The sequence below is a fragment of the Panthera onca genome, chromosome C2 (assembly GCF_046562875.1).
Source record: "Panthera onca isolate mPanOnc1 chromosome C2, mPanOnc1 haplotype 2, whole genome shotgun sequence".
NCBI classification, from domain to species: domain Eukaryota; kingdom Metazoa; phylum Chordata; class Mammalia; order Carnivora; family Felidae; genus Panthera; species Panthera onca.
This window is the reverse complement of record NC_138347.1, coordinates 93231539-93246216: the sequence shown is the minus strand read 5'-3', so window position 1 is coordinate 93246216 and position 14678 is coordinate 93231539. Positions and strand designations below refer to the sequence as shown.

The 14678-nt window shown below is 36.9% G+C and overlaps 1 protein-coding gene across 4 annotated transcripts in view; it reads right to left on the bottom strand.

Annotated features, from left to right (window-relative positions):
- The window catches only part of SPATA16 (spermatogenesis associated 16), a 240811-nt gene that overhangs the window by 215851 nt on the left and 10282 nt on the right, over positions 1 to 14678 (bottom strand). For all 4 annotated transcript variants that reach the window (XM_078432157.2, XM_078432155.2, XM_078432156.2 and 1 more), the window contains exon 2: positions 481 to 1111. In XM_078432157.2, the coding sequence (XP_078288283.2) occupies positions 481 to 1111 (631 nt within the window). The remainder of the gene's footprint in view (positions 1 to 480; positions 1112 to 14678) is intronic.

The following is a 14678-nucleotide window of genomic DNA, read 5'->3' as shown; positions in this document are numbered from 1 at the left end:
AGTATCAGGCATAAATTATCAGCCCACGCTAAACAGTAAAGATGGTTACATTTAATCATGAAGACTACATATCAAAAGGGAAAATTCATACACTCATTAACTGCCTATTTCTAGAGAGAAAATCTATATTCTACCCACCACCACTGTATTAAAACTTTATGGCTTTTATAGGTATACTTCTAAATTACAAAACCAACTGCATTTTTATATGTTGCCATTCACTGCAGGGTTTGTTAACAGAGAAAAATCATGAGGTTTGCTTTTGGGGTGCTTTCTATATGTCAAGTGCACACAGGCATATAATTTGCAGGCATATCTTATTTGCTTTATGTAAACTGGGAATCATATAATCCTGATATCATTCAATATTTTCACTCCATGATCACTGTTCATTACAGTATGATCAGAGCTGCTCAATGTAATCACACTTTCCATTTCACAGCTTCCTGTAATCAATCTATATATTCTTTAATCCCATACCTCCAATGCTGTTCTGAACTGTCCTGCTGCCACGGCGTATTTCTTTTGTCTGTAGCAAGAGCTGGCATCCTTTAAGGCTAACTGAAGCCATTTGTCAATCTGAGGCAGAAAGCTGAAATTAGGTACATGCAGAGGGTCTACAATTTCAGCAGCTTGGCATGATGGTCGAATCCCAGTAGACACGAAGGACTCTACAAACTCATAGCTCACAGCCTCTTCATCGACGTAGACCAACTTCGCCTCCACATCCATGATATTTTTTAAGGGGATGTGAGGCAGAGGCATGGTGATCAATGTGCTGTCAAGTTCCGTTATCTTTGCCTCTTTCTTTCCAGCTGGCTTTTCTTCATTTTCTGCCTTTCTTTTAAAAGCCACTTTCTCTAAATCATTGCTATGTTTTTCTTTGATGCTCTTTGTCATTTTTATTCTTTCGACTGTGATTTCTACCTGTTTATCTCCACAACTTTTCTTAACTTCTTGTGATGTTTCCAGGATGCGTGGCTGGCTTGCTAAGGTAGACATTTTCTTGTTTGTGTTTATCTTTGGGACAAGCTGATCAGGACAGTCTCTATTCACTGTATTCTCCAAATTCCTACTGCTTCCTGAATCCATTGATTCCCCTCTGCAACTCCTGGAAGGGTGAGAAGAAGGAAAATAATTAAAACAATGTTTTGAAGTTCCAATGGTTTAAAACTATAGTCAAATTCATTTGAAATACTTTTTTATTCATTATGGGTATTTACTACCTTAAAGTAAAACTGTATGTACATTATCTGCTGAGAGTTTTACTAGAGAAGAATATGTTTCAATCTCAAAACTCACCAAGAACTTGTTGAAAACACATTTAGACAATGTCTTTAAAAATAATCATCTATAGCTGAACAACACTGAATGAACATTTTTATGGGGTGCCTAAACTCACTGAATAGGAAAACCTTATACATAGGCACTGAGGACAAAAAAAAGACTAAAAAAATCCATCTCAATATTAATTTCCTCAGAAAGGCAGGTGGTCTAGAATTCATTATAAAATATACTGCTAACCTGCATAATAGACTTGGAAGTCTAAAGAAACCACAGCTGCTTCCTCTGAAAAGCTTCAGAAAATGTTGTAAGCACAATGTTTCCTCAATTTATTTCTTCTATTAGTAATGAAAATATCAGGTTTAAACAGCTTTAAAGATAACTATTATTCAGAACTGATTTGATAGCAGAACATGACCTTCAACCTCACATTAATGTGGAGCCATATATTCATCTTGAGTCTACTGTATTAATACTTTTGTAGCAATATTATCAATGCTGTACTTCTAAGATGATACATTTTCCTAAATCATTAATGTTCAAAAAATATAATAACTAATGGTCTTTAGATTCAAAGGCATACTATCTCTGATACTAGATTAGTTTAAAAACATAAAATGTCCTCAGACTTAATAATTATGTAGTATAATTGGATCCTATTTTTTGAGACTCTTTTACCTATCAGCTTCTGTCCTAGAAACAACTCTGTAGGGTATATAGGAATAAGAACCAACATTTTCCAAAGAAACTAAAGGATAGAGAGGTTACACTGCTTATCCATGTCATGCTGTTGATCATTAGTGTTTTTTTAAATGTTTATTTATTTTGAGAGAAAGAGCACGAGTGGGGGAGGTACGGGGGGCGGGGGGTGGGGTGGACAGAGGATCTGAGGTGGGCTCTGTGCTGACAGCAAAGAACCTGATGTGGGGCTGGAACTCACGGACCATGAGATCATCACCTGATCCAAAGTTGGATACTCGAACAACTGAGCCACCCAGGTGCCCTGGTCATTGGTTTTTTTAATCTTGGTATAATACAACCAGGATTGCTGTTTCCTCCCTAAGACTTCCACTCACTACTCTTAACCTTCTTCACTCTCTTCCTCTCTTAGCATGCTGTTCTTGAGGATAGCTAATGGCAGACTTCCATCAGAACACAAAGAGAAGAGAAAAACACAAGAAAGAAGGGCTGAGGATGACAATACGATAGCAATGGCATAAAAGCTAACATTCTTGCTTCTTCTCATCTACCACAAGGACAGTACCTGGCTGAAGATAAAGTCTTGAGTTGCTTCTCAAAACTTAATAATTTTATTAAAGTTGTTGATTATTTTCTTTTGTTTGAAAGACAGCAGTTTGCCTATAGAAAACTTTTAAAACACCCTGAAATTTGACCTGGCAATTCTTTTTTTAAATGATTTTATTGAGAGAGAGAGTGCCAGTAGGGGAGGGGCAGAGAGAGTGAGAGAGAGAGAGAGAGAGAGAGAGAGAGAGAGAGAATCCGAAGAGGCTCAGAGCTGTCAGCGCAGAGCCTGATGCAGGGCTAGAACACACAAATCATGAGATCATAACCTGAGCCTGACCCAAGCCAAAGTCAGATGTGCTTAACCAACTGAGCCACCCAGGTGCCCCTGATCCAGTAAATCTTAAGGAAAGTAAAGGACAAAGCAAAACTGTATATATAGCTGTTAACCTTTCTCCCCCTACCATTATACATTTGTGTCATCAGAAAGGGCTTACATGAAACATGGACATATCAAACACCCTACTGTAATGGCCCAGACTATCTCAAAGGATAGATCAAGTTCCAATAATTCTAGTAATAGCAATCTTGGATGTCGATTTGTAAAAGTTTAATATTAGAATACTTCCCCAAAGATTTATACTGACATATTAGAGTTGTGTCTATGGGGAAAAACACCTAAAAAATAAAATAAAATTTTGCCAGTCTGTATTATGCTCAATATTTAAGAAGATCCCCATGACTGGGAATCATAGGCCCCATTAACACAGCATTACTTTGTGCAATGCTGTGTTTTCTTTTCTTCTCTTGGAATCATGGATGGCATCCAATACATTTTTTGGACCACTGATGTGGCTAGTCAGAGTGGTGAGGGGAAAACTGTGTCAGCCATCACTCTATCTTATGTTTGCTCTTGTGCCACGTATGATTTGGGTTGAGCAAAAGTTAGCTTCAGTCCTTGAATTAGGATCTTTGTGAGATGAACACTAGAAATATACATCTATACTAAAAAGTTTCATTCAGTAGCAAGGTGCAGAAATGGAAGTAGCACAATTCCAACACCCCCCATATACATTATATAGTTTGCTTGCTTGTTTGTTTATTCATTTTTGAGAGACAAAGAAACAGAGTGTGAGTGGGGGAGGGTCAGAGAGAGAAGGAGACACAGTTCTGAAGCAGGCTCCAGGCTCTGAGCTGTCAGCACAGCTGACATGTCTCACAAACTGCGAGATCATGACCTGAGCTGAAGTTGGTGCTTAACCGACTGAGCCAGGCAGGCGCCCCGCATTATATAGTTTTTTAAATGTTGTATGAAATTTTGAGTAAAATTTATAAACTACAATGTGGCTAAGTTCTGCACACAGATGGATTCTTATGAATACTATAGAAATTATACTTATGTTCCCTTCTTGGTCTAATGCTATTTGTGAAGCAAAAGAGATGTAGCTGTTGAAACTTGTTTAAAGCTCAAAATATTGAATTTTAAGAATTTATATTCATTCTTACAATAGACCGCAAAATATAACCAGGAATTGCTGGTAGGTGACCTACTCCAAAATTTTCATGGTATCTTTCAGGTATCTTTTCTAAGCTCTCTATTTTCAAGAACCAATGATTAAAATGTATCATAATATCTATATTTGGTTGTAGTTAGTAACATTTTTAGCATCTACAGCAGCATTACCTATCTCTTCTGCATTTATTGCACATTTCTTGACACCCGTATACGTTACACCCGTATAACCTTATCTTTATGACCATTTCTTCTAGAAGGTAATTGTTCTCCCTCTCTCTCCCCCACCTTCCTCCCTCCCTCCCTTCCTCTATTTTTCCTTCAGATTGCCCACTCCAATATTCCCTCCCAAGCCCTTTTTCATTGCAAGATGGAAGGTTTGATTGCTCTTAAGAAACAGGCATCTGAATATTTCTGCATCAGTCCTTAAACTACTTATAGAAATCATAATTTTTGTCTTCAGTGCAGTTTTGTACAAGAAACAATAATAAAGGAAGAAAAAGTGTACATGATCCACAGAACACTCAGAAGGAATAAATATGAGGGCAGATGTTTTGTTTTTAAACGCCTGGAAGGTCAACTATTATAAATTTGTACAAGAAACAATAATCCAGGTCCCCTCAAAAACCCAGAGTAAATATGTGAATGTCTGAAAATGGCCTAAATGTGCAGGCTAGGCTGAAGAAGTATGGCCAAGCCCAATCAATACTTTTCAATGTTGGTTACAAATCAGGTGACTTCAGCTTCAGATTTAGAGCCTGTTCTTTACAAAAATTATTGCATGTCTCCAGAAGGGTTATGCAACTGCTCACTTATAGCTTTTTTAAAATATTATAAAACTCCATTTAAGTAATCTGGAATTCAAGGCCTTTCACCACCTAGCCCAATGTGTGTTTCCAGACTTATTTAGCACTCCTTCTATAAACTGCTCTCAAGTCAAGCTGAACTTGTTACTTCCAAAAGATACCCATTTTTAGTCTGTCTGCTAAGAATTCTCCATCTTCCTGTTCCCACCTCATTCTACCTGCCCAAACCTAGCTAGAACTTATCCATCTCTCCCTCCTCAGAATACCTACAACATTTATACCACTTATTTCCTACATTGCAGTTATGCATGAATGACTTATTTCTTCCAATGAGCTCCCTAAAAGCAGATATATGCTTTATTTATCTTCACATTAGTTCAGCACTTTGCATAGAGTAGGCATTCAATAGATGTTGATCAATATGGATGCTGTGAATCAAGGGCTAATTTACACATTTTAAGAGAAACAAAATTGGATTTTTATAAGGATATGGCCTGTAACTCTGCAAAAGTTGTTTCTGAGATGTTTTGCTAGATTTTTAAATTTTTTTATTTTAAATTCAGTCCTGGATAAAGTACATTTTCTTCTTTGATAGTTCAAGTGAATCATGTACCAACTAGATTTAAACTATCAACCTCTTCATTTTTTTTTTAGTAGTCAAGTTGATTAACATGACATTAGTCAGTGTTCCTGAGGCACTGAGTTACACTTTAATCATTACTTCAATAAAAATACTTTTAGAGAAAACTATTAGACAATCATTATGTATGTCAAAGAAGTCTTCACTGATAACATTCTGTAAAAATGCCCATTCTTTAATTTAGAAGACAGCACTGTAAAATCGATTTTCTCATAGAGACATACCTTAAAAAAAGATCTCCAGCAATACTTACATGAAACATTAGAACAACTCCAAGGTTTTATAATAAATATAGGTACAAGAAACAAAGAGAGGTTAATGTTCAACCATTTCAATAATATATCCAGTGGATTTTCAACACGTTTATTTTTTTCTTCAAGCATTTTATCAAGCATTCTTTTCTATGTGGGAGTTTCCACTGCTTCATCAATACCATCAGTGGTTTATATGGCTATTAGTACCACAAATTATTTATTAGAATTTTGATTGAAATAGGCAGCTTGAACAGAGGCAATTCAGAAAAAGAAAATCCTTAAAAATGTGCACTCTGAAACATTCAACATCACAGTTGCTATGGTTTTCTTTCTTAAAAAAAAGAAAAGGATCTAATTTTAACTTGCAGTTAAATGTAACCAGAGAAACATTATGAGAAAAAACATCTTGCTTGTTAGTCCACTAGTACACCTTGATATTTTTAAAAACACACTAAAAATATTTCTTCAGTAATTATGCATTGAACACCAACTAAGAGCAACAAATTGTAATCAGTAAAATAAAGGAAGCTAACGATGACCCAGACAGGGTCTCAGCATTCTGGAGCTCATAGCTGGAGGTAGCGGTGGAACATGGGGAGGAGGGATGTATAGATAAACAACTTTATACAGAGGAGACACTATCTTATTACACTGTGAACTACTGGAGAAGTGGAAATGTGTCACAATCCTTTTACTATCCTGATGTCTAGTTCCTTCAGAGCCTGGAATATAATAGGCCCTCAATGCACATTTGTTATTCAAATGGGTGCGTGGCTGAGGTGAGTACTATGGTAGCAATAATGGACGCGCTTCTGTGGGAAAATGTGACTGATGCAGTTTCAAGAGATTTGCTTTTTAGAATAGGCAGAATGAGAGGTGTCCCTATGCAGGCAATTTTCTTTTCTTTTATCCAAGTACTCATAAGGATAGTCATCATTATCAGAAGGGAGAATGAATTTGGCTCACAGTGCTTGTTAAGAAATATAAGAGAAAGCACACCATGTAGTATCATATAAATAATAATAGCAACCAACAAGTACTCCCAGTTTATAAAGTTATCTCACTGGAGGGGCGCCTGGGTGGCTCATTCGGTTAAGCATCCGACTTCAGCTCAGGTCATGATCTCATGGGTCCTGGGTTTGGGCCCCACTTCGGGCTCTGTGCTGACAGCTTGGAGCCTGGAACCTGCTTCAGATTCTATGTCTCCCTCTCTCCCTGCCCCTCCCACACTCCCGCTCTATGTGTCTCAAAATAAATTTAAAAAACACATTAAAATTTATCTCATTGGATTATCCTATTTGTTTTTCATAGCTCTTTTGCCTAAGTATTACTACCTTCATTTTACTAATGAGGAAACCAAAAGATCAACTTGAAAGAGATCATCAAGAGAGTTTACTATATCTAAGATTCGAACCCAGGACATCTGCTGTCAAATTCCATACCTTTTGGATGATAGGATAATCAATTCCTGTGCACTGCACCACAATTTGATTGGGATTTATACTTTGCCTACCTTAACTTTTTTTTTAACTTAATAATCAGATACTAACTTTAATGCTTTTTTATTGCATAGAACTCCATTTAAAATGGTAAGAAAATGAACTGGCAATTTCTGGTTAGCAAGTATATGAACCAAATTTGTTGAGAAAGACATTAGATTTTAGATCTACTTCATTAACTAGTTAGTTAGTTGCAAGTGTAAGTGTGGCCTGTTATTTTCCAGCAGTCATTCAATTCAGAAAACACATGATGTGCACATTAAACTGCCACATGAGTGGATTCCAGGAACTTCAAACTTGAAATGACCAAACAATTTGCTGATCACTAAGTCACCAAATGGGAATAATGGCATCAAAGCAACTGTACTTCCTGTATCTGGTACATTGTGAACATTTGTCATGTCGCTTCGGAGAGAGCTCTAGAAAGGTGGCTTCATCAAGGTATTCTGTAGTGGAAAGAGCATTCAGGTTGGAGTTGCAAGAAAGGTTTGAATTCTGGATTTATTATTTATTAACTGAACATTCTGGGAGAAATTATCCAACTTCTCTAAGCATTATTTTCCTCCTCTGGAAATGGGAATGATTGGATACATGAGAATTATGTGAGAATCAAATGAAATAATTTATGTAATGGCACATAAATTAAGAGAAGAGGTGAGGTCATTACACAAGCAGCCTCCTGGAGCATCCCTTGGCTTTTTCAAAGGCTAAACCCTTTTGTCTGGATCCCATGTCTCTATATTATCAATGACTGTACTCTTACAATGTAACCAGAGAAACATGGTTTCTCTGTATCAATGACTGTACTGTTTCCATATCATTTCTTCCTCTCTTGCTTAATCCTGTTGATGTGCACACTAATTTAGCAATATCTTTTTTAAATTTTATTTTATATATAGAGAGAGTGTGTGTGTGAGTGGGGAAGAGGGAAGGAGAGAGAATCTTAAGCAGGCTCCATACCCAACACGGAGCCTAATGTGGGGTTTGATCCCACGACCCTGGATCATGATCTGAGCTGAAATCAAGAGCTGGCCGCTAAACCAAGTGAGCCACCCAGGCACCCCACAGCAACACTCTGAAGAAAAACAAGCGCGTGAACTCCCCTGCCTCCACATCTTCCTGCTGCTATCCCCTGTTGCTGCTTCCATCCACTGCAAAATGGCTGAAGATAATTTTTTATATTCTCTGCATCTGTTTTTTCATCACATATTCTCTTCCCAAGCCACTCTCTTCAGACATCAGTCCCTACCATTCCATTAAGACTGCTCTTGTACAAAGAAATAACAGGGAATATGGTCAGCAATATTATAACAGCCTCATATGGTGACAGATGGTAGCTATTATGTGGTGAGCATAATATATAGAGAAGTTGAATCACTATGTTATACACCTGAAACTAATGTAATGTTGCATGTCAACTATTTTCAAATAAAAAAAATTAAAAGAAAAGAGAATTTTAAGAAAGGGTCCTCAAGATTTTCCTGTTTCTGGCCCTAGGCTCTCGTCTGCCATAGCACAAAGCCGCACTCTTCACAAGTGACATTCTTTAGCAGCGTACTTTTTGAAAAAGTTTTTTTTACTGTTTATTTATTTTTGTGAGAGAGAGACAAAGAGAGAGAGAGAGAGAGAGAGAGAGAGAGAGAGAGAGACAGCACAAGTGGCAGGGAGGGCAGAGAGAAAGAGGGACAGAGGATCTAAAGCGGGCTTGGTGCTGACAACAGAAAGGCCAATACAGGGTTCAAACTCATGAACCATGAGATCAAGACTTGAGCAGAAGTCGGACACGTAACTGATTGAGCCACCCAGGTGTCCCAGAACACTTCTTCTCATCTTTTATGACACCATGCTCTTCCTTTTTTCTTGTTAGTTCACTGGCTGCATATTCTCAGGCTTCTGGGTTGGCTCTTCCTCTTATGTTCCATTTGAGAGGTGGAGCCATTTGTTTTCTCCAACTACATTTTCTCCTTAGGTGACTGGTCTAGTCCTATAGCTTCAAATTTCATCAAATACTCTTAACTCCTAGTGTTAAAACTCTAGCCCTTGTATACTCTCAGAATTTCAAAATTGTATACCTGACTGTCTATGTGACATCTCTGCTTGGATTGTCTAAGACGAATCTTAAAATTAAGCCCAAAACAAATCTCTTAATTTCCATTCCCTCAAACTGCCCCTCTTCCAGTCCTCCCCATTCCAGTGTATGCTCCCCACATCTATCCAGTTGACCAGGACAGAACTTTACAAAGTTATCTTTGATTCCATTTCTTTTTTTCACTTACCCACCATCCTCCAACCCATCATCAGGTCCTATGCATGGACTCTTTCTTTCAAAGTTTCACCTCTTTGCATATCCATAACAATACTTTCCTCTAGGCCCCAAGATCTCCTGCCTAGATTATGACAATTGCTTCCTCACACACAGCAATACAAATCATCCTTTTAAATGAAAATCGGATCCCACCACTTTCCTGCTTAAAACATTTCAAGGGCTGCCCATAACCCCTGGAATAGAATACAAATCCCTATGCCTCTTCTCCCTCTGAAAATTTAACATCTTTCCTCCCTTTTCAGTCATTTAGCTTTCATTCTATTCTAATTTAACAAGTACACTCTTATCTTGGAACCTTTGTACTAGTTGGGCTGAAGTGTTTTCTTTACTGTGTTTCATGTTATTTAGATCATAGCTTAAATGTTCCCAAAGAAACCTTCTCTGATGAATTAAATCTCTCCATATCATATATTACAGTGATGTTTACTTATATTTCATTAGTATCTATCTTCCTCCACCAGAATATAAGCTCTGTGAGAGAATGCATCATGAATGCCTAGCTCACTGCTATATTTTCAGAATGTGCTTGACATAGAGTAGGTACACAATAAATATTTGTTGATTGGACAAATGGAAGATTGTATCTTACTGCACATTTAACAAAGAATTCAAAATTATCTTTGTCCCCCCTTGTTGCACCACATTACAAAGGCTTTGACAGTTTAGTTGAAAGTCACCTAAATAGAAGCCAGCTAGCTTCACCATTGAAAGCTTTTCCAGGCACTGTAGCATCCTGTTTCTTTTCTTCTCTTCCTTCCTCCTTTCCCTCCCTTCCCTTCCCTTTCCTTTCTTTCCCTTTCCTTCCTCCTTCCTTTTTCCTTCCTTCTTCCTTTCCTTCCTTCCTTCCTTCCTTCCTTCCCTCCTTTCTTTTCTTTTCTCTTTTCTTTTCTTTTTCTTTCCTTCCTTCCTTCCTTCCTTCCTTCCTTCCTTCCTTCCTTCCCTTTTTCTTTCTCTATTTTTACTGTTTGCTACCCTAAGTCAACAATATTTATGACACACCTACCATGGCCTCTTCTACTTTAATCATTATTAGGGAACAGATAATTTGTTTCCCCAATTCTTTGTTGTCATAAAATATGGCTCATATAGAACCAAAAGCACTAGAAAATTAAGACCTTTTTGGGAAAGTGATAATGGCACAACTTACTATCTTTACAAGTGTAGTCCACGGGGGCATGACTGTACTTCTCTAAAGTTTTTAATCTAATTTGATGGTAAAAAACAATAATTCATTTGCTGTTGCAGGTAGGGGAAGTAATGTTTCAGTGTACCTCACAGATATTTGGCTACATTTTTTTCAAGTTTACTTATTTTTTAGTAATCTCTACCCCTAATGTGGGACTCAAAAACTCACAACCCCAGATCAAGAGTCATATGCTCTTTAGACTGAGCCTGCCAGGCACCCCTGGCTACATTTCTCTTTGAAACCTAAATATAATCAGCCTGTCAAATTCATGGATATCCTTAGAGAAAGTTCAAATTTTGTTTTGTTTCTTGGCAAACATTGCTCTGTTCTTTTATTGAAGTGCTCCAAGTTTCCATTTATTTAAGAGATCAAGACTGTACAGATGTGTAAAGAAATTTTCTCCCTTTAACTTTGTTCACCTCTTTAATTCTGTTGATACAGTTCTTAATTCTTAGATTTTCACATTTTGTTTCTTAAACTATAACTCAGAATTGTAGGAGGAGAGACTTTCAACATACTCATATCTAATCTTATTTTGTTGATGCAGAAATGGATTCTTGGGCAGGTGAAATGACCTGCTCATGATCATACAGCAAATTAGTACTTATAAACTGTATCTTGCTGTTCTCACAGTACTTTCTACCTCACTCCACTGCCTCCCACCATAATACACAAAGTGAATTGTTATCACAATTGCCATTTACAAATGAAAAAAACATATATTGGATAGCTCAGTGTTTGTTTGTAGAGTCACAAAATTAATGAACAGTAACCATGAAGATTTCATATTTTTTAATGTTTATTTATTTATTTTGAGAGAGAGAGAAAGTGAGTAAGCAGGGGAGGTGCAGAGAGAGGGAGAGAGAGAGAATTCCAAGCAGGCTCTACGCTGTCAGCACAGAGCCAGACGTGGGACTTGAGCCCACGAACCATGATATCATAACCTGAGCTAAAACCAAGAGTCGGACGTTCAACTGACCGAGCCAGCCAGGCACCCCTATTATTTTTTGATCTACCCTTTTTTAATTTCTTAATTGTTCTCAAATATATTTTAAAGTTAAATCTGTCCAGAAGTGGGAACTGTATATTAAAAAAGAAAAATAATAATAAAAAAACCAACTTTCTGTTGGCAATAATTTAAATTTATGGAAAAGTTATAAGAATAATATCAAGAATAAGAGAATATATCAAGAATTATAATATCAGACACACAGACATATACATTTATTAGTTATTCTTCTGGAATCATTTGTAAGTTGTATACATCATGCCTCATTAGCCCTTATTAATTCAGTGCACGTTTCTTAAAATCAGTAATTATCTTATGTAACACAATATATTTATCAAATGTATTGACTTTAACACTGATACAATACTATTGTCTAAACTATAGTCCTGATTCCAATTTTGTCAGTTGTCTTGATAATGTCCTTTTAGTATTTTTCCCCCCAGTATAAGATTCAGCCTAAGATAATGTATTGCATGTAGCTGTCATGTCTCTTCAGTTTCTTTTGCTCTGGAACACTTCCTCAGCCTTTCTTTGTCTTCTATGGCATTGGCATTTTTGAAGAATGTGAGTCAGCTATTTTAGAATCTACCTCAATTTGGGTTTGTCTGATATTTCTACATGATTAGATTTAGGTTAGGCATACCCAGTCAGAATGCTACATAATGATATTGTGTCTTTTTCTAGGTATCACTTTGGAGGCACCCAGTGTCCACTTGTGTTTCTTTGGTAATGTCAATTTTAATCACTTGGTCAAGATGTTAGATTTCTGGAACAGTTGCAACTTAAAAGTGGTCTCTGGGGAGATACTTTGAGACCATGCAATTATTCTGCTCCTCATAAAACTTCGCTCTCTGTTTAGAATCCACTGATGATTCTTGCCTGACCAGTCTTAACTATGATGATTGCAAAATGGTGATTTTCTCTTCTCAATTTATAGTATTACTAGACTGCTTAGATGGAGGGTTGACCATCACTAAAGTATTTGATAAAAACATGCATTTTTGTGAAATACTCTATTGTTTCTTGACTTCATATATCTTCATTTTGTAATTTTTTTAAAAAAAGTAAAACCTGTGTTTTTGAGAAATACAGATTAAGTAAAAGTGTACAAAAACATTTAAGTAATAGGCACTACTTTGTTTCAAGACATTTAAAAATAAGAGAACTAAATCTTTAGCAACAGAAGGGAATCATAAGGCATACCTACTCTAATTCCTTCATTTTGGAGATAAGGGCAGAGAAGGCACATCCCCACTTGGTGGTAACAGAGTCTGGTTCTAGGTTTCCATCACATCCACATTAAATGTAATCAAAACTTATTTGTTAAAAACATAGTATCTTCATTAGTTGGAAGCAAAAAACTCATTGGATCAAGATAAGAGTAGATTGACACGGTGGTGATTTAAAAATATCCACCTGTTAAGAATTCATTAATTCATTCAATTATTCATTCATGATTGACTAAGCAACTACTCTCTGTCATGATCTGTGTCAGCACCAGGATGCAATGTTGAACCAGAGATCACCTCTACTCTCAAAGAGTTTATGATTCAGTCGGCTATCCTATGTTAGTATGCATCAGAATCCCCTGAGGCCTCTTAGTTTCCAGGCCCCACAGATTTTGACTCACTAGGTCTGGGGTGATGTATAGGTATCTGCATATTTAATAAGCAGAGGAGGGCTATAGTAGAAATACAAGAGATCCAAAGCTTTAATATGGTTACTATATATGCACTATATTCTGAGTCTCCTACTCTACCCTCCTACCACTTGAAATTAAATGTATTAGTAAAATAAATAAATAAATAGATAAATAGGTAAAAACCTTGCCAAACCATAAAATAAAATTTTAAAGTGTTCAACAAGGTTCAGATATTATTATGATAACTACTTTTTTGCAGTGTTAAATGCTAGACCAAATTTTTCCAGAAAAGTATTTGTGGGTAATGCTATTTACAGGTGTCCTAAACATGCTCATGGTCAGCTTATTTCAGGGGATTCTGACACAGTGGTCTGGTGAACATGCTGGCCCTGGGCCAGCGCATTCATATGTTTTATTTTGCTGAGGTACAACTGGTCCCTGAGTTGGCGCTGATGAAGCTGACTGCCAGGAAGACAGAGACTGCATTAGCTGTTGATGCTAAAGAAACATTTAAGGCCTTACCTTCCCCAAATGAAGTTTATAAGGATGGATTATTGGTATCATTCATCCATTCAGTAAACAGACACTTGTGGGGTTCCTACTAAGTGAAAATACTGGGCTAATTCCTTGGGGATTACAAAGATGGACACATGGCTTGTGCTTCATAGAAGCTTGAAAGCCAGAGATAAGAGCTGCTATATGTCTTTCCTGGGAGGGTGTTCCAAGCTTAAGAATCAAAGTAGCATAGAGGACAGGTCACATTTTTTGGACGTAGAGAGATATGGGTTCAAATCCTAACTCTGTTTTCTTACTGAAGAAACTAACCCTTCAGAAAATGTTGGATAAGACTGTTCACGTGATTTGCCTGAGAATCAATGGCATAATGTTGTATCTCACTTACCATAGAACCTGATAGGGAAGAGAAAGAGGAAGAGGAAGAGAGAGAGATCTATTTATCTGCCTATCTATGCATGCCAAGACATTTCACATAAATGTTCCAGTCAAAAGTAGGGTTTATCTGATTTCTTTCAAGATTTTCAGTTTGATATTTTACTAAAGATGATGTAATTATAAGGTGCTTTCAAATAGAAATCTTTGGATCTTGTATATATTTGTTTAAGTTATTGTTGCACAAATAACTTTTTTATATTTAATTTGACTTCCTTGCCTCCCTTCTTGAAGGCAGCAGACCCAGTTTATAAGCCTGTGAACTACTGTTGGTTGCTGCCTTCCTTCCCAGTGAAAGGTACAAGTTGGTAAGTACCACGCATCTTCCC